This window comes from Rhinoderma darwinii, chromosome 4, assembly GCF_050947455.1.
Source record: "Rhinoderma darwinii isolate aRhiDar2 chromosome 4, aRhiDar2.hap1, whole genome shotgun sequence".
In the NCBI taxonomy this organism is placed as follows: domain Eukaryota; kingdom Metazoa; phylum Chordata; class Amphibia; order Anura; family Rhinodermatidae; genus Rhinoderma; species Rhinoderma darwinii.
In genome coordinates this window covers 375,112,631-375,134,199 of record NC_134690.1, presented here as the reverse complement: position 1 = coordinate 375,134,199, position 21,569 = coordinate 375,112,631, and the positions used below count along the sequence as shown (strand labels likewise).

Below are 21,569 nucleotides of genomic sequence, written 5' to 3'. Positions count from 1 at the left end.
AGGTTTGGCTGAAGCGCAGGTCTGTGTGTCCTCCATCTTGGGCCAACTGGTTAATTACACGGGCCAGCTGGTTTTAAAAAATGGGAACACGTCCCAGCCGTGGCAGAACATGGGTACAGCATGCACATTATGTAAGGTAATTCAGCCTCCTTATGGCTTCATTTTACATTACAGTTTATCAAAGATATAATTACTGAATAATGAATATATTATACAATTTTCCAATATACTTTGTGCTTCAACGTCTCAAGATATCTGCTGGTTGTCAGTGGATGGAAATACTCTGCTGCGCACATCCAAAATCTGAAAACCACTTGATCTGGTCCTGCTCTCATCGAAGAAGTGGATAGAATTGTATCCGGTCTGGGCAATCCTCTGTGAGTTAAAGGAGTTTTCCCATCTTGGACATTTATGGCATATCCACAGGATATGCCATGAATGTCAGATAGATGCTGGTCTCACCTCTGGGACTCCCAGCTTTCTCTAGAACGGTGCACCCTAAACTCTGTTCTACCTTTCCCGACTCCTGCTGCCTTTCGGCCACTTCCTGGTGGGGTGGTCAGGAGTTACGGAAACAGCTGAGCTCGCGGAGCTACTCTGTAAAAGTGAATGGGAGTTCATGAAACAGCGTAACACAACGAGCTACACTGTTTCCGTAACTCTGGACCACCTAACCAGGAAGTGGCCGGGCAGGCGGTGGAAGCAGAGAAAGGGAGAACGGGGTTTAGGGGGCCCAGTTCTAGAGATGGGATGCGGGTAACAGAAGCGAGACCTGCATCTATCGGACATTTATGGCATATCCTGTGGATATGCCATAAAATGTCCAAGATGGGAAAATCCCTTTAAGACTGTTCACATCTGCATTAAGGTTCTTTGTTTTTCTGCTCCGTTAGAAGAGCAGAACAAAAAAAATAAAAAATACCAGAAGCGCCGGATCGGTCACAAGACGGACACCAACAGTGCCCAATGTAACCCATTGATTTTAATGGGTGCCGTTCAGTTTCCATCATGGTGTCCGCCGTTTTGCTGCACAAAAAAAGCGCTGCATGCTGCAGAATCTGTGACGGAGTCCATTAATGGACGCAGATGTGAACAGAGCCTAAATACATCAGCAGCAAAATCGATGACTTTCGAGATCTTTGTTTGCCGTCAGTGGATCCAGAGATCTTGAAAATCAGAGGCTTCTTAATGCTGTCTTGGTGATGTATTTAGCGGACAGAGGATTGCCAATTCTGGATACAATTGGACCCACTGCTCCAGACGCCCCTCTTGGCCATACAGAGAACCAGTAGTAAAGAGTGGTTAATAAGACTGTAAGAGGTCTTCCTCATCGTCCATAATTATAGAATGGGGACATCGACCGTGACAAGATGACATTTTAGCTCCTCTTGTGGCAACAGCAGGAACACAAATCCTCCTGCTGACAAGGCAAACCATCTGAAAGGTAGTTAGTGCTCAATGATAGGAATTCCCAGTATCAATGTTCAAATACAGGAAAAAAAGCTTTTTGTAAAAATGTTAAAATAAAAATAAATGAGAAAATCCCATAAAATATTTTCAGTACATTTTAATGTAGAATTCTTATAAATGTTTCTAAATATAAAATCTGTAATAAACTAATCCATGTGACTCCTGAAACCTTACAGGCTCCTTGTCTCGAATGTGGAAAAATGACTTCTGCCTTCTAGACCTCGGGTCAAGTGATATTATAAAGGAGATTCATCCTACAGCAGATGAAGTTTGGGAATCATGTGAGCTCAGAGCAGGATAAATCGCTTTACTAACCTTTGCTACCAATCACATTTACTATTTGTTCCAGAAAATATTTTTACATTACGCCGTCTATTTCTCTGACTCTTTTTATATATGAATCAATTTCCTCCCAAACCCTTTTTCTTCAACTGCCTTGGTTATTATAACATTATAAAGTATAGGAGATAAGCAATGCCACTAATACATGCAGATTGTTAGCTGCACTCCATTTTTTTTTTTTTTCTTTCAGACCCAGGGGCTGCGGCGCCTTATAGGAGTCTCCCTACATTCCCCACAGAAATTGGAGAGGTAAGCCAAAATAAAATTCGGTTCTTATTTTGACTTCATCTTTAAAGTGAATGTCCTTCTTGAATACAAATGTTATTTTAATTATCTAAATAGGTAAAAAATTTGGTGTGGATTAATTTCTTAATATATTTTGATAGGAGTTTGAGCTTTTTTTTTTTTTTTTAATATCCAATACAGAGCTCCAAATCCCCATAGACATAGATTTAAAGGGGTTATCCGGGAGTTTTTACATTTTGCAGGAGGGCAGGGAGGGTAAGAAATAATTATCTAAAAAGGTGCCCAAACTTCGAAACTCCCCCTGTTCTCGCGCTGACACCCCATTCACCGCCGCTCCGAAAGCTCGCTGGCCTCAGCTATAATGTTGCCATGAACAGCGCATGACCACTTAAACCAGCTATTGTATGCAGTGGCATATGACCCCAGTTGAAGATTCCAAGATCTAACTGGCATAGATTTCACTCTGTGGCTAGGGGCATTCTGTGCCGGGCCTTGTACCACAGCCCCCCCTTTTATACAAATGGAGGTTAAAATCTAAAATAAAAATGAACTCACCTGGGGGGGCGTGGCCAGCGACGGACATGAGCGGTCACATGCTTTAGGTGCTCCGTACCCAGCTAAGGTTTTCCTCTATTTATCCTGCTGAAATACCGCCATAACTTCTACCAGAACCGACCCACATACTTACCAAAGAGGACACGCTGTCATGAACCGAACCAGGCAATCCTTGGCGGCGGAGCGGCTGAAGGAATACGCTAGGGCCGTTCCACAAGATGGCGCCGGCGTCTCTGCATCTTCACCAACTCCCTCCTCAGAGCCGGAACAGCCTGAACCTCCCCCAGCTCCTGAAACAGAGCTTACTTTGGCACAAGTGTCTTCCAGATTGCTGGATGCGATTCAATTATCCACATCTTCCTTGACTGGCAGGATTGCAGAGGTAAAGTCGGATGTGGGTCTTCTGAGACAGGATTTGCAGAATTTAAGGGAAAGAGTGAGAGAGACTGAAGATAGAATCTCAGGACTTGAAGACAGAGTGGCGCCGCAGACCACTAAACTGATTCAGCTGGATAGGGTGGCTGGTCAATGGGCGCAACGAGCAGACGACTTGGAAAACCGCCTTCGCCGCAATAATATAAGGATCCTGGGGCTACCCGAGCGAAGTGAAGGGCGAGACCCCTGCGCATTCATGGAGGCCTGGTTTAAGGAAATATTACCGGACGCCATTTTGTCTTCTTCCTACACTATCGAAAGAGCGCACCACGTGCCGGGCAGACCACCACCCACTGGAGCTCCTCCGAGACCCATGATAGCTCGTCTACTCAGCAGCAGAGATCGAGATGCCATTTTACAAGCTGCGCGCAAACATGGAGAGATTCGTTTTCAGAATACCACCATACTGCTCTTTCCAGATTTTTCGGCTGCCTTGCAGAAAATGAAGGCTTCCTTCGTGCAAGTCAAGAGGAGACTTAGGGACCTACAAATATCTTACTCAATGGCGTTCCCAGCAAGATTGAGAGTCGTCCATCAAGAGAAAACTATCTTCTTCACTGATCCGGCTGAGGCAGATGAATGGCTGAGCTCTGTTGGTCGTTCTCCCCGTCGCTAACATTTGAATCATCGGGACTGTTCTATATGTATGCCATGTCCACATTGCCTGCACTTTCGGAATATCGTATGGGACTTTCAGATGAGTATGTAAAGTGTAGATACTGTGTTTTTGACATGCTGTTTATCCAGCTGCTAGTGGCCTTACCATATACTCCACTTATACTGTGGACGCAGATTTCGATTGGCATGGCGGATTGGAGAGAGAGCCCTGCGGTTAATCCATTTTTGTAATAGTGTTATTTCTTACATGTATGTTATATCGTGCATTTCTCAGGTATATGATTGGATGGAAATAGCGGGAAGTCTGCCTTGTGTAGAATCAATAGAACCTGTTGCGGGCCCCTGGCAGGGATAGAGATTGAGCGGCAGTGCGTGGCTCATGGCATGCTTTGATACATGTAACAGCGGTTAAAACAATTCACACATGAGGAAACATAATGCTGGTTTTTCTTCTGTTATCTTTATAACTTGTTCACCTATATCAGCTATAAGGTATATAGGTGATCCCCCGTTTGCCCACAATATCACACCTATGATATAAAGTAACTTCATAGCCCTGAAAGCTTCGGTTACAAACTGTTAGTACTGGTGTCTTGTTCTTTGCACCAGCTGTTTACCTAGAAAATTGCATTGTACTGAGATGTAAGGTTATAAGTGCCATGACTTTGAATGTTTTGTCTGTAAATGTGAGAGGCCTGGGAGACTCCCACAAAAGGAATCTAACATTTTCCTTTATCCGCAACCAAGGGCCACAATTAATATGTCTTCAGGAAACGCACCTAATTCCTTCCACTGTTCATTGTCTGAATCGCTCGTGGATACAATGGTCAGCCCACACCACTTATAGTTCCTATTCCAGAGGGGTTTCCATTTTAGTCCATAAGTCACTTAGATGGGAACTGGACGTGGTACTAAAAGATACAGACGGCAGATGGATATTCATACATGCCTGGATAGAAGGTCATCCCTTTGTGCTGATTGGACTTTATCTTCCACCACCGGCCCCCATGTCGGTACTTTATGAAGCGGCAAAGTTTGCCTAACAGTTTCCCATGGCCGGAGTGTTGTGCATGGGAGATTTCAACCTGTTGCTGGACCCGTCTACTGACAAGTTTAATTCTGTAGCGATACCAGGAAATCCACCTGTAATTACTCCCTTGGCTGGGTTTTTGAGAGAGATGGGCTGGCTGGATATGTGGAGACAGAGATACCCGGATAAACGAGAGTTTACCTGCTTTACACCTGGGAGAAACACACTGTCTCGGATTGATCATATGTGCGGTAATCCCAAAGTATATAGCATGATGGAACTTATTTCACACTTACCCCGTGCAATGTCGGACCACTCACCTATGCTGGTTAAGCTTACCCTCCGCCCACACGTGAACAGAGGTCCCAGGAAGATACACCCATTCTGGCTTACAGTGTTTGGCGCTCAAGATCGAATACCTGACCAACTTGAAATGTTCTTTGCGGATAACCTTCCCTTTGATAATCACTCGGCCCTCTGGGATGCCCTGAAGGCATACCTCCGTGGATGTTTGCAGTCATCAATTTCCTACCACAAACGACAATCTTCCAAGATGGAGCAGCTGCTGGAGAGCGAATGCACCAACTTGGAGGCCACATTCATTGCAGATCCCTCCCCGAGCACTCAACAACACTGGCTACGGAAGGGCAGAGAATACGTAAATCTTCTCCACGAAAAGACTAAACGTCGCATTTTCTTTTCTAAGCAGAGATATTTCGAGCATGGCAACCAATCCAGTAGTCTCTTGGCACATCTCATACACTGCAACTCTGCCTCTCCTGCCATATTACGTATTAAAACTACCGGCGGGAACATGCTTCATGAGAATGAGCAAATCCTCAACTGCTTTACGGACTTCTACAAGGACCTCTATAGCCAGACATTGCAGGTGTCTCCTCAGAACATCAGGGACTGTCGGAAATAAATATACCCAAAATGACGGACATACAAAGGAAGTCTATGGATGCCCCTCTAACACTTCAGGAATTGACAGAAGCATTATCCTCAATGGCGAAGGGCAAAGCATCTGGCCCGGATGGCATACCGCTTGAAGTGTACGTCAAATACCAGGAACAACTCTTGCCTCAGCTACTTGAAGTCTTGAATACGTCATTTGAAAAAGGAATGCTACCGGCTTCATTCTATGACGCTACCATAATAGTACTTCTGAAACCAGACAAGTCACCATTAGACTGCGGGTCATACAGGCCTATATCCTTGCTCAACACTGATTATAAATTATTGACGAAAGTGTTCGCGAACAGGCTGAACTTGATCATAGCTGAGCTCATCCATCCTGACCAATCGGGATTCATACCGGGAAGGAGCACCTCGGATAACCTGCGGAGAGTACACGCGGTGGCACAAATAGCGGAACGGAACAGCAATGATTGGGCCCTGGCTTCCCTGGATGCAGCTAAGGCCTTCGACTCAGTGGAATGGCCCTATCTCTCTAGCGTCCTCACATGCTTTGGCTTTGGACCGGCCTTTGTGTCTTGGATACAACTCATATATAACCATCCGAAATCTACCGTGGCACTGAATGGCCTGACATAGACTTCATTTGAGCTCGGCCTTGGAACAAGGCAGGGATGCCCTCTATCGCCACTACTCTTTGCCATGGCAATGGAACCATTGGCGATACTTCTCAGATCGGACACAGAGCTACAAGGTATCCATCACGCGAATTGCCTTATACGCAGACGACATCATGCTCTTCATTTCAAGGGTGCAGTCATCCCTTCCAAGGGCAATGAGCCTAATTAACACATTTGGAGACTACTCTGGATTGCGCATAAATTGGTTAAAGTCGTCAGTAATGTTTCTTCATCAAATCGAATCTCAACCGGTGGGCTCCACGATGGAAGGTCTAGCAGTAGTGGATCACTTCAAATATCTGGGACTGCATATCGCCAGGAAAGCATCGCGCTCACTTCCACTCAATGTCCACCCGCTTCTGGCAATCTTTAGAGAAAAATTCAAGGTGTGGGCGGCCCTACCCTTATCAGTCATGGGCCGTATTAATTTGATTAAAATGGTGGTATTACAAAAGAGCCTGTATGTCCTACAACATGTATGTACTCCTATACCAAAGTCCTTTTTCAAACAATTGGACTCATTAATCATATCCTTCATATGGGGCCGCTCTAGATCTAAATTGGCCTTACAAATATTACAACGCCCAAAAGAGATGGCTGGAATTGCTCTTCCAGATATCTACCTATACTACTTAGCTGGCCAACTCAAATATCTGGGCCCCTGGACGCAAGCAAGCCGACTGTCTGGAACTGAAGGGATTTTACTGGAATACTCCGCGCATGAAATACTATGGCCTGTATTGTTCCATCATGGGAACCTAGGAACATCTTTACTACCCATTTGTCGATTAGCCCGAGGAGTGTGGAAAGCGGCGGTGGAAATTTCAGGTACCCCTACAATACCAGAGGAGACTCCATTATGGCACAATATGGACTTAAAAGCCTTACACACCTACCCGGAAGCAGCATACTGGACAGCTGCGGGCATACAGGTGCTCAACGATGTCTATGAAGATGATACCTTTATATCCTTTGAACAGATGCAGGAAAGATTTCGCATCCCAAGGCAGCACTTCTTCAAATTCCTACAACTGCGCCATCTCCTTTCTACACAGTTCCCGGCACCTCGTCAGCCCATCTCCTCATATCCCCTCATCGGGGTGATCAGATCTCAGGGTCCTAAAGGACTGATCTCCACCATATACGCTCACCTACTGGATAAAAAGGCTTCAGCGGCACCCCTACCAACTATCTCTAAATGGGTCCAACTGATACCATCGCTAACTGAAGAGAACGGCAGTCTCACTTACATGTGTCACCGGCGGCTAATAACAAGCTCATTCAGTTATACTATATACATCAAGCCTATTTAACGCCTGTACGACTGTTTAAAATGCATTGCATAGCGGAACCTTCCTGTCCTAAATGCTCATACGCTCCTGCAGATTTTTGGCACATGGTGTGGACGTGTCCTCATATCAAGAAATACTGGGCGGAAGTGGTCGAAGTCCTAAATCGGTTGCTACCATTCCCGATCACCAGCTCTCCAGAAATATGTTTGTTTGGCATAATGGAGGAAGACCAGTGGCATAATGGAGGAAGACCAGTGGCCGCATTACACCAGAATTTTCATACAGGAGACACTATTTCTAGCTCGCAAAGGTATATCAATGAGATGGATGGATAGACGACCCCCGAAAGTTACAGTGTGGAAAAATATGGTAAATTCGACAGTGTCGTACGAACGCATCATCTACAAACACAGAAACCTACCTGACAAATTCCACAAAATCTGGGACCTGTGGTGTGAAGCACCAGATACTAACTACTCCTCCAGAGAACTGGGGCAAGCTGTGAGTGCGCTGGTGGGAGGAAGATAATTGCGGTTGGAAGGGGTGACAGTGGATGTCCCGGGCCTCTCGCATACAATTAAACACTTGTACTGTTCTTTTTAATGAACGCTCAGATGGTTACGTTTCACAAATATGGTATATCTGTTCGCAAGACAATGCTGGCATTACGTGAAAATATGGCACTTATGTTTTCAGCACCTGCGAGTACTTTGTTACAAAGTTATAGGACACTACGGTCCACTCACTATTTTGAATTTGACTTGTGTTAAACTTTGTTACATTTTTCAATAAAACGAGTTTAAAAAAAAAAAAAATTAACTCACCTAACCGATTGGCTTCTCCCTTTCGGATTAACTCAGGCTTCTACATCAGGCAGCTATGCGTATAAGGTACTGACTCCGGGTAGCGTCAGGGCATTATATGCAACGCAGCACACCACGTTCTGACACTGGACGTTGCTGGCTGCATTGCATACAACATCCTCATGCCACTAGGCATCAGGGCCTAGTATGTGCCGCAGAACTTCGCTGACCCGACCTCCGTTTCTCTTGGTGAGGTGGCGGCTGGCCAGAGATTTCAGACAGAGATTTTAAAGTTTTTTTTTCAGCTTAAACATTTTTGGCATATGCACAGGATATGCCATAAATGTCTGATAAATGCCATACCCAGCTAAGGGACCGCACCTACATCGAGAATGGGCATTAACTGACCCCCTTCTCCTTATTCTTCGGCTGCAATCTTCCGATTTTAGGCAGGGGCTAGTAGAGAGGGGACCGCACATGGCTCCTTCCATTCTTTTGTATGGGAGTTACGGAAACAGCCCAGCAGTGCTTGCTGCACGGTCCTTACTCCAATTAGTGGCCGACTATATTAGAGGGATCTCTGATGCCCGTCTAGCAATCAGTGTGGGTCCCCCAAGTAGGACTCCCACTGTTCCAACGTTTATCATTGTATTTGTCTTTATGAATTACTTCTGGCACATAGGTCTACTCCATCAGTCACAATTTTCTATCTCACAGAGTATCTAAGACAACTATTAACCTTTGTATCACGGTTGGCATCTTGTGATTTCCCAATGGCTTTATATTATCTCAGCCCACCTAATTTTAGCTTTTTAATCTCCGTCCTCCTGTTATTACTTCTGTATTTTCCTCTCACACATGCTGAATTCCCTGTCATAACAGTGTCATGGACTGTCTGTTTTAAACTTCTTGGAAGTGAATATACATTTCCATGGGACGGAGCTGGACAAGAGCACAGACGGTACAGAGGACATTGAGCAGGCTGAAGTAAAATTCTGAAAGAAAATTACAGGCGTCCTGTGGCCGTGTGTAAACATGGACGTACCCAAGACCAAGAAATAAGAAAACAAGTGCCTACAATTACAATATGTTTCCAACCAGTATTTATACAGGTGGAATACCCCTTTAATTCCATTGTTTTAATCTTTCCTTCTCTAATCCCAGACATGATGGCATTAGATAGTAGCACAAATGAATGATGAGCCGTCTAGTCAGAGAAGTGCGATGCATTTTTTATGACCATAGGAGAAAAAAAAAAAGAAAAAAAAAGTCAGCTTCAGATATGAAGCCTACAGTGGCAACTCCATGTATTTAATGCAAGCCATAAAAAATAAATTGCAGCAAGTAGCTAGCAGCTGTGAAAACAAGTAAGCCATTTGTGTGGAAGAAGAGGAACATTAATGATGCATGGTAGAGCCTAAAATATTCATACTCGGGGGAAGGGGGGCTGTTAAGAGTTACGATGGGCTACAAAAACATCACAGGCATGGACATTAGTTTTCCAAATGTACATCTCTATCAATACAAGATACAGCACGGCACATTGCTTTACTTTACAGCCTCCCGAGGAAACAGCAGGATCGTTACACACAGGTCACTATAAGGCCGGTATATGGGCAGCACTTTAAGGGGTTTTTTTTTTTTACATCACGTAAAGGGCACTTTAAATGTACTTATAAGCGTTATTGCAGGGGCGGTTATGTAATGGCACAGACCAGGCTTTTCCGTGATGGACAACATCCTGTAAACCCGTGTCAGTCACATGCCGTACCTGGAGCAGGGCTAGGTTTCTGAGATACTGAGCATACGTTGCTGAAGGAAAACTCTGGTGGGTGCAAAAACGTTGTGTGGACCCATGGTAAAAAAAAAACAGCAAAAAATTTTCTTAAAATTGAAATCTGTGCTCGGTTGCGGTTTTTAGAGTTCTTAAAGTGAGCAGTAGACGTGAGTGTACAACACATGACAAGGACAGGTAAACAATGACTATTCCCACTCCATGACAGAAAGCAGAGATCTTGAAAGGCACAAAGGAGAGGAAGGAGCTAGAGTTAAAAAAACAAAACTGAAAACACAAATTGTATCCCTGCTGTGCAGTTAATATTGTCTTTGTTAAATGGGTAGTCTCCCAAAAGAAAAACCCTTTTAAATAGAGGTCAGCCCTGCGATAACATCCTCATCGGACCATATACTTACCCCCCAGTCGCTGCATGGGAAATGTAGTATTACATGCCGGCCATTCGAATGAATGGCCAAAACTCTTACAAAGTGGGGCACATGTACAGAGGCCCTTGTCTTGAGACAAACCCACTTAAAGAGGCTCTGTCACCACATTATAAGTGCCCTATCTCCTACATAAGTAGCGCTATAATGTAGGTGACAGCAGTGCTTTTTATTTAGAAAAACTATATATTTTTACCAAGTTAGGAGAGATTTTAGCTTTATGCTAATGACTTTCTTAATGCCCAACTGGGCGTGTTTTTACTTTAGACCAAGTGGGCGTTGTACAGAGGAGTGTATGATGCTGACCAATCAGCGTCATACACTTCTCTCCATTCATTTAGTCAGCGCATAGTGATCCTGCTAGATCCTTATGTGTTGTCTTATACTAACACATTAACGATAGTGAAGTGTTCAGACAGTGAATAGACATTCGACGGAATGTCTATTCACAATCTCTGCACTTCTTTACTCTGTCTGTGGTAGTTACAGCATAGGAAGCGTAATCTCGCGAGATTACGCAGTAAATGACAGGTTACAACGAGATTACGCCTCCTCTGCTGTAACTACCATAGAAACAGTAACGAAGTGCAGAGATTGTGAATAGACATCCCGTGTAAATGACAGGTTACAGCGAGATTACGCTTGCTCTGCTGTAAGTACCACAGAAACGTTACCGAAGTGTCGGGATTGTGAATAGATATCCCGTCCTGGCTGGAAGGAATGTCTAGTCCCTGTCTAAACACTTCAGTAACGTTAATGTGTCAGTATAAGACAGCAAATAGTGAATAAGGCAGTGTCACTATGCGCTGACTAAATAAATGGAGAGAAGTGTATGACGCTGATTGGTCACTGTTTGGTCAGCGTGATACACTCCTCTGTACAACGCCCACTTGGTCTAAAGTAAAAATACGCCCACTTGGGCATTAAGAAAGTAATTAGCATAAAACTAAAATCACTCCAAACGTGGTGAAAATAGATTGTTTTTCTAAATAAAAAGCACTGCAGTCACCTACATTATAGCACCCATCTCCTACAAGATAGGGCACTTATAATGTGGTGACAGAGTCTCTTTAAAGCTAAAAATATTTGCATAGACAAATACTAGACCATCGATACGCAATTATTCCACTTGTTGAAATACTCACCACAAGACAACAGTAAGTTTAAGCTCTCGTGTTTCCCATACTGTGCTGCAATAAATAAAGGTGTAATGCCAAAGTCATCTTTGCACTCCTTATCCACTTCATTCTCGAGAAGTAGTTGTATAAGGTCAGGACGTTCCTGGAAAAAGAGAGTTCAAACATAGCCATATATCAAAATGACAGCTTCTTACAGTCAATAAAAGGGGCAAAGACAGAAAATTCATTAAGCCAGCCCGATCCTGACAATGGCAGCGCAAGAGTTAGAATTTCATAAACGCTTTATGAACTTTCACGTATTGTATGTTAATTATAGGGTAGTTGATTTTTATTGCCATTACTTCATAGTCTCAATAAAGTATAAATCCTGTAGATGACTATGTCAAATATCCATTTTGCAGTTGAACAATGATGGAAACCACATGTGTTGCTTTATATGCACTATGTAACTATATTGTATTGTATTTCTAGACATGTAAGGGCAAGCACTTAAAGGCTATGTAAAGCTTTGAAATATTTTTATTAAAAAAAAAAAAGTATAAAAACAATAAAAATGTCTATCAGTGTGATTGGTGCAACATTTAAAATACTTTTACTAAAAAATATTTTTTGTAATTTTTGGGATACAGCTGCTTTGTTTCCCGTATACAGAGCAGCTGTATCTAGGGCTGAAACCTGTATCCTTCAGGTCCACGCGACATTCAGGATCCACCTGTAATTGATCGTATTGAAGTTACGACCTTTGAGGTGATCGGTAACAGCACGAACCTGCATGTCAGATACACAGGACCCGATGTCATTGAACCGTTAGTTCCACGGACCTGACAGATACAGGTTTCAGCACTAGATACAGCTGGTCTGTATACAGTATACAAAGCAGCGGCATCTAAGAAAGTAAAAATAATTTTTACTAAAAAGTATTTTGAAAGTTAAACCATACACTGATTTTTTTATTTTAAATAAAAATATCTATTTCAAAAAGGTGTACAAAGCCTTTAAAGAGAAGTGCCAGTGTCCAATCAGTGCTGACAGAGTGAAAATGTGTAAGGACACGCCCCTTTGACAAGGGAAATGGTAACACCCAGTGGTCTATTTATTCATATATTTCTAGGAAGAATAACAGGGGAACAGCACAATGCAGAGTTCTAAGAAAATGTGTTTCAAAATCGTTACTTTAACGTGCAATACAAGCTTTTACTAAAATAGAGATGTCAGGAGAGGTGACAGGTCCTCTAAGAAAGCTGAGATATGGGGAGTTGTTTGGCGGGGTTCTAAAACTGAAGAGCTGGTATAGGTGCTCAGGTATCTGGCTGTGATATGGGGCGGGGGAACACTGGTCACTGGAACTTTTAGTGTTCCTTTAAAAAAAAACAACAACTTTGTATTGTATATATGAACACTACTACTGTATGGAGGCACGCAGGGGGACATTACTACTGGCTGGCGGCACAGAGGGAGGCATTACTGTGTAGGAAGCCTAAAAGGGGACACTATCAGGCTGGATTCACACAGTTTTTTGCAGGCAGAAAATCTGCCTCAAAATTCAGTTTGGAATTTTGAGGCAGATTTTGCTCTGCCGGAACGCTGTTTTTCACTGCATTTTTCACCCGTGAACCATTGAGCACCAATGGGCAAAAAACGCCTGTGCAATATGCTTTATCTGCCTCCCATTGATGTCAATGGAAGGTCAGAGAGGTAAACGTCCGAAAATAGGGCAGGTCGCTTCTTTTTACCGCGAGATGGTTTTTCCGCTTATGGGAAAAAAACCGCCTCCGCCTCCCATGGAAATCAATAGGAGGCATTTTCGGCCGTTTTTTTGGCGCGTTTTACGAAGCGGTTTCCGCGTCAAAAAAACAGTGTGAACTGACCCTCCCTGTCACGAGGCAGTATTACTATAGTTAAAGTTATTAAACCTTGCGGATATCCCTTACTGGTATAAAATTCGTACAGATATGAAAAAGAAAACACCACATTTGTCACACACAAAAAAAGTTACAATACATTAATTGGTGGGGGTAGGTGGAACAGAGTTAAGCATCATGATCACAGAAGGTTCAATTGGCACATACACTGCTCACATTTGTTTCACGTTGTAGCGTTATAGGTGCGGTGGCAAACGTCGCAATATATCGTGGCAGTGCTCAGTGCTAAACCAGAGGGTTGCAGCAATACTTCACAGAAAAACAGCACGAATATCAAGCACGGCACTCACCAACTTCAGAAATCTTCACTCTTTACTTTATGCACTTGGAACGAAATAAAAAGTGAAGATTTCTGAAGTTGGCGAGTGCTGTGCTGGATTTTCTAGGAGTTAAGCATCAGATAGGAGGGAGGTGCCAGACAATCTTTGCCCTGGGTGCAGAAAAACCCAACTACGCCTCTGATAAGTTACCTGAGCCCCTTCATAAACGGTGTCACATAATATGGGGTTTGGGGTTATACCAGTGCCTGAACGCGGGATGTGTAACTAAACCACAAGTTGTAGGAAAGTATACATGACGCATGCTTGGCTTTCCAGAAATGATGATGTGTTGCAGCTTACCATAAGTGAAGCTTGATGAAGTGGATTCCATCCTGAACAAGAATGCGGCCCATTAATATTTGCTTTATATTTCAGCAGCAGCTTGACAACAACCTCACGTCCGCTCTCCACAGCTTGGGTAAAGAAAGAAAAACGTCTATAAGACAGTAGTATACCAGCAGTTTAGACATTCACTTCTAAAGGTTGTTTTTTTTAGCGCAGTGAGCTCGGCTGGTTAGGGAATACAGGTCACCTTGCCACGGAGTCTCCGCCTGGATGCGACACCCAGCAGTCACCTCACCATGCGGGAACTGGGGGCCCCCTTTTCTCGAGATAGATGCGTGTCCCAACTCTGGGACCAGCATCTATCAGACATTCATGGCCTATCCTGTAGATATGTAAAAAAAAAACTAAGAAATCATAAAAAAAATACAAAAAAAAAATATATATATAAATGGGTTTGATACATAAAATGTTTGCCATTAAAGAACTTTGCATTTTGAATACCAGAATTATATTTTCCATGTTTAATTTTGGTCTCCTGAGAACAGAACATTTTCTGAAGCAAAAGGCCAATATCACTAATACACCACAACAATAGCAGCCATTATTATAATGCATAACAGAGGTAACGTCGGCCATTTATTAAGAGGCTTTGCTGGCATTTAAACCTGTGTAGCAGCAGGGACACTTCTAACAGCGCCATAAATATAGGAGAGAAGCGATTTGCTACATGCTGAACGGTCGCAGCACGCAGGCTATTGGGTATATAAAGAGAAGGACAAAAGAAGGAATACAAAAAAAAAAAAAAACTCAGGTCACCTGGTTGGAAACAAAGAAGCATTTTTAATGTGAGAGACACAGAATAGTTATGTTTTTCCATATACCCAAAGTTATTTTCATAATAAAAAGTTTGCAAGCTTTTAAAAAGGGGAAAAAAGTTCACAATGCTTCTTAATCTAATCTACGGTGCGGTAAAAAAGTTTGTCCCCTTACCAATTTTATATATTGGTCACACTTTAGAAGGTGTTATCCAGTCCATAAAAATTGATTGGTCGGGGTCCGACTCCCGGGACCCCCGCCGATCAGAAATTTTGAAGGGGGTGCAGCACTCGTACGAGCGCTGCTTCCACTTCATTTCTACTTGCTCACTGTGAATTATCGGCACAGATGTAGCAGCGATTCACAGATATTGCAGCCTTTATCTCCAATTGAAGTGAATATGAGAAAAGGCTGCAATACCTGTGAATCGCCGCTACATGTGTGTCGACAATTCACAGTGAGCAAGCAGAAATGAAGGGGAAGCAGCGCTCATACGAGTGCTGTACCCCCTTCAAAACATCTGATCGACAGGGGACCCGGGAGTCGGACCCTGACCTTTTAGTTTTTGGGGACTGGACAACCCCTTTAACGTTTAAGATGATCAAACTACTTTTAACATTAGGCAAAGACAACCCAAGGAAACAAAAAGCTGTTTTTAAATGAAGATTTAATTTATTGAAGGAAAAATTGTACTCAGCCTTACCTGGCTGTGCTTGAAAATGTAATTTCCCCATAGCTACTAAATTAACCAGTTAACTAAATTTAATTGACAATTGGATTCAAGGTCACTAGCCACAACCAGGCATGACTACTGCCGGACCTGTTGAATCTAAACATCACTTACATAGAAGTTGTCTGGAAATGTGAAGCTAGAAGGTCTCAAAAAGCAGAACATGATCCTGCGTCCTAAAGAGACTCAAATACAGACGCCAAACAAAGTTATTGAAATTAGGGAAGAGTTACAAAGCTAACTCTTGGAATAGGTCATCAATAAAAAAAACCCTGCCGATCAGCTGACTAAAGGGGCCCGCTTTGTTCGTCGCCGCGTCCTTATCCTAGTGTACAGGCACAGTGCCATACAGATCCGGAGCGGCTGTGACTGGGACTGCAGTTCCGCAACCACGAATGTCACGTCCCCTTCCACCAGCTGATTGTTAGGGGCCCTGGGAGTCGGATCCCCACCAATCCCATATTGATGATCTATTCTAAGGATAGGCCATCAATAAAAAAAATGTCCGGACAACCCCTTTAACTGAGGCAAGGCGCAAACCACTGCTGACCAGAAAGAAACACAAAGGCTTATTTCACATTTGCCAAAAACAAACACTTAGATGGTCCAAGAATTTAGGATAATATTCTGAGGGGCAAGTAGGTTTTCACAGCACTGTATATTGTGAAGGTACTGTGTGCAGCACTTCAATAGTATGCTCAGCCATTTATCTCTACTTTTTAAATAGTTACTTCCTGTCAGCCACAGTAGCTCCCATAAACGGCAAATATTTGTCACACGGCCAAGCACAGAGCCTAAGAGTATACATCATTAAGCAATATCTCCTGGCCTCTGTCATCTCCTTCTAAGAACCAATCAGAGTCAATGCCCTTTACACGGTCTACACTTATATCATAGTGCTTTTCACTACACAGGTAAAAGCTTGAACATCAGCATTTTTTCAGTGTTGTGCGCCAACGAATGAGACGTTAATCTGGTAAATACACACATTTACATGAATTCTCTACAATCTGTGGCCACTAAAGCTATAGCAAATTTAAATTGCACTTAAAAACTGCATTCTGTAAAAAGGCTAAAAAGGACAATAACTTCAAATTCTAAAGTTCTGTCCACAGGGCCCTCAAAAAACTGAGCTATAAAGAGAGATTTACAAAGTTGAAAACTGACTTTGGGTTTATTTTTAAGAAAGACGGTCTATACTTGGCATCAGCGTTTTTCAACTTGGCAACTTTTTGCTTAGTGGTATGCATGTCCTCATGAAGGTGGAGGAGATGGTCTTGAACACTGGGACATGAACAGCAATAAGAGAGAACTTTCCAGTTACGTGTGCACCAACTCCTGTGTTATAGATACAAATTGGGGCTCCTAGCTCATGAACCCTCACCAAGTTGAGATGTATACTTGGCGGAAGGAGCAGGAGAGGACAGGTAGAATTATAAATTATGTACACTGTAAAACCAGAGGGAGAAGCTTTTTAGGATTTACTGGGTGCAACCTAGACTAGTTGGGCATGAGTGGACACCATTATTGAGCTGAAGCAGTAGGATAGGGAGCTGTTCCCTGAAGATGTATACAATAGTAAAAATCCTTTAATCCTGGATTAACAGTATTTGTTGGGTTCTGTCTGGATTATTTGACAGCCACAGACAAGTATATGAGATTTCTAAAATGTAATTGTGGGGTAGACAGGAAACAATGCTTTTACAAAATATACTACTAGTATTGTTTTGTTTTTTTCCTATGATTCTCATCTTTAGACATTTGAGATTATTATACAGTTTGGTGGTGGATTATCAGATGTTTTTGGCCGATTTGTAACAAAATATTTCATATCCATTTAGAGGGTCTGGTCCTACTGTAATTTTGCTAGTTTTTCACCGCATTGAGAATCACGGGATAGAATAGATGTTCAATCAATAAAAATATATTCAATAAAAATCCTGCAATCTATAATAAATGAAACCTACCTTGTAACTTTACTCTAGCAACGTATAAAAAATTAACCCATGCTGTCCCACATTTCTGGCACACAGGCTCGATCGTTTTCTCTTTAAGCAGTGCTTTGCTTCCACACACTGAAATGCTATAAAATCCTGTGAATTTACATTACCAGCCCTAAGCGTTCAATCTACTTCTCCTGAAACAAAGGCAAACAAACTTGTTATGAAACACAAAGAGAGTCCCATTACCGGGACTCCATTTTATTTCCATTGATTTCATATTTTATCCTTCTTATGAGACGTGTCATGCCCACACCGCAGTCATGTCCGCTGCCATCACTCACTTCTACAGGAGCGCTGTGTAATTAGCCTGCAGATAAGAAGCATCCCCCCCTGTAGTACATGCCTCGAAGTACATTGTAAACCCGGAATGCTTAGAAAACAAATAGACTGATAAAAGTAAGCAGAGCATTCATGGCTTTTAAACAAATGTAAACTATTTATTAATAAACATCCATCAAAAAACCCAAGACACTGTAAAGAGGTATAAAGGGAATGTAAAAAAACTAATTTAAAAGTAAAACGGAAAATAATTACATTTATATTATGTCTGCATATCGGAAAAGTCTTGTGATGGCTTCTGAAACAGAAATGTATTGGAACAGTGCTCGAGATAATTTGTTGTGGTGAAGCAGCCGGGACACTGGATTAAACGCTCAGTGAAATATATATTCCATAGATAATAATAGTAATGATGGAGAGCGCCATCAAGTCTCTTTCCACTCCTGGTAAGCAATGAACGAGGTTTCTACAGCCCAGTCCTTTTTTTCTGTCTGACTCTTTGGGCTTTGCCTCCATGGTGGTCATTCCCGTCCTCTATAATTCGGAGTATGATCACCGCTTCCATTGAGCAGGGTCTTTTCACTGTGAACAGTAGTAGAGTAGACAGAGTTCAAAATGGTCCAAGCGCCATGTTTATGAAGTGTCTGGCATTTTGTGTGCGCTTTCCTCATGTCAGACTGTTTCAATTTCGAGGTTTGGGCTAGCTGGTCACAAATGCGCCAAATTTGGACATTTTCTATACCACAAGATCTGTTGGCTAGGATATGCTACTTGAGACAGAATATTGGAAGAGTTTACTAAAGGCTCAAACTTGCAGATGCAGCATTTCAAGTATTGGAATGCCTTCTAGAACTTGAAATGCAGCATCCACACGTTTTTGTTCTGCAAAATTTTTTAAAAATTGTGACTTTTCGCCAACTGAAAATGCTGTTAAATAGACACTTACAGATGTGTCCCAATATGTCCAAAAACCGATAAAGCTTCAGACTGGTCATTTGCAGTCCAAATGGAAGGACATGGTTTCATTATAAAGGTAAAAATCCTCGGTAGTTGATAATTAGTTGTGAGTAGTTTGCTTTCCTCGCCATTAAACTTAGTCCTCAGTACTTCATTCTTGTTCAGCCAAGATCCAGCCGACATTCTTTCCCGGAATGATATTCTATAATCTGTACTAAATTCTGTGATACTTATTCTAGGTAGAGATTAGGTCATATAAACAAACAGATTACCATAACTTTTGATGTAGTGGAGACGTCATTCTTATGAAGACCTTGTCTGGATTCAAAATCACCTAACACATCAATATCTACTTCCTACCAGGCATGAAAAGTGGAAGATACGCGTATATGTGGCCAAGAGAACATTTTAAATCTGCAGCAATCGACACCTGCATTATGGAGGATTCTGAACTTTTAACTGCTCTTTTTTTATTGGCGAACATTGTGCAAAATTTTTTCCTCTGACAAAAAAGTGACTGTGTGGACACCAGTACATAAAGATCAATAAATTAACATATATCACTATGACAATACGGAGCTTGATCGAGAAATCAGCAGACACGTCAGAATCTCCCAGTATTGCCATCTTAGGCTTTATCACTTCAGCACAGAAGGTTAAAAATCTACAATTTTTCTTTCTAAAACTCAAATCTTTTCTCCCTATGTCCGCACTAGACATGTAGACCGCTTTACGATCGCATTGGGCTATACTAATCCCATAAACTGTCTGGCTTTGATACTCAATCCCCATTTTCATCCCCCTTTTGACTCCTGATTCTACCACCCTACACCATGGTGCTTGCTTGGCTCGGTGGCAGGCTTGATAATTTGTGATCTGTGGAAAACTGGATTTAAAGTCGTATTGCCTTGTCATTTTAGGCCAGCACTAGGTTTAGGGTATTTGGCTTTTTTTTTCCTAATAGTATTCTGCACAGGCACAATCTAAATGGTATATATAAGTACACAAGTATAACGTAATAAAAGATAAATCAAAGTTGCTTTATGAGAACACAAAAAAAGAAATATCAATAAAATCTATGTACAGTAACATACTTGGGATCCCAACAATCATAAGATGAACAATAAATATATACACAGAGTTTAGGTCACAGATAAAAAAAAATAATTTAGGATAGTGCGTTTCTTTCTGCTTGCCCCCCCCATTAATTGGCAACATATACATTCCCCAAAAGGTTATGCTGAAGGGACGCAAAACAAAAAAAATTATTAATTCCAGAATGCGGATATGAAAATGGTTTGGTCCTAAAGAGGTTACAAAAGAGGGTCTAATTTTTTTTTTATATAAACAGTGCCAGTCGTGACGATTTCTTGTGTCCGATGTTGCAGCTTAACCTCATCCAGGTGAATAACAGATCCAGCCTATGAACAGGAGTGGTGGTATTTCTGGGTGAAAAACAAACATGTGACAAAAAGAAAACTTCACATTCGGAATTCCCGTAGCAAAAGACCCGCACAGTTGCTCCTTAAGACTTGTGCAATGTATTATTACTGTACAGGAGAACTGCTGCCAATGTACAGACATGAAAAAGAACCCAAAGCAACAACATTTAGGAACATTATTTGGTTGAAAGAAAATAAATAATAATGTCTTATACTTATGGTAACCGTTCTCAATGTTGATGAACTGATAGAGGAGACCGCTGTGAAGATTACCGAGGAGTTAAGCCGATGAACAATAACATTTATTTACATGGCTATAAACACAATGCTTTTAATTTAAAACTCTATAAAGACATTATATTTCAGGACTTCATTGGCTTTTTAGCAGATAATCAGAATTGGTGGATTTGAATAGATTGCATAATCCACATTTCAGCCGTCCAACAGCTATAAACAATGCAAATACATAACAATATGAGGAATAAGGTCTGTGCAGCAAGGAAAATACGGCCACGGGATGCTTCTCGACAGCTGAAATTGCAATGTCTTGACCTAGAATGGACACAAAGTGGTGGACGGCTAAGGCTATGTTTACACATCATATTTTCCGATGTATTTCGGCATGTAAAACGCTCGCATTACACTTGAAATACACCTGCGAACGGCTTCCCATTGATGTCAATGGGAAATATACTGTGTAGTTCATACGAGGAGTATTTTTTCACCGCTGAATTAAAAAAGCGCAAAGAAAAACAAAAAAAAGAGAGAAGTGAAATGTCTCTCCTTAGAGCGTTTTACGAGCTGATTGTTCCCATTGAAACTGGTTTGAGAACCCAATGCCTCCCCAGGGTGCAGCCCACGATGTCAGGGAAGGGCTCTATTGCGATATCATCCAATTTGATGGGGCTCATACTTTGTATTTTTCAGAATGTATTGAAAAAAAAGGGATGCACCATAAAACATCACAGAAGGTGGAGGAAATAGAGGGTCACAAACTCCTGACTAATTTCAATGTCTGGGTCCAGATCGAGCTACAGATAAAGTACTGTACAACTAAAGAGGTAAGG

The 21,569-nt window shown here is 42.1% G+C and overlaps 1 protein-coding gene across 6 annotated transcripts in view; it reads right to left on the bottom strand.

Annotated features, from left to right (window-relative positions):
- The window catches only part of ASB3 (ankyrin repeat and SOCS box containing 3), a 93,640-nt gene that overhangs the window by 49,866 nt on the left and 22,205 nt on the right, over positions 1-21,569 (bottom strand). For all 6 annotated transcript variants that reach the window (XR_012883259.1, XM_075863165.1, XM_075863160.1 and 3 more), the window contains exons 4-5: positions 14,291-14,403; positions 11,755-11,890 (exon numbers count right to left, since the gene is read on the bottom strand). Coding sequence is in view for 5 of the 6 variants with exons in the window: in XM_075863165.1 (XP_075719280.1) it covers positions 11,755-11,890; positions 14,291-14,403 (249 nt within the window). In the remaining variant the exon portion in view is untranslated. The remainder of the gene's footprint in view (positions 1-11,754; positions 11,891-14,290; positions 14,404-21,569) is intronic.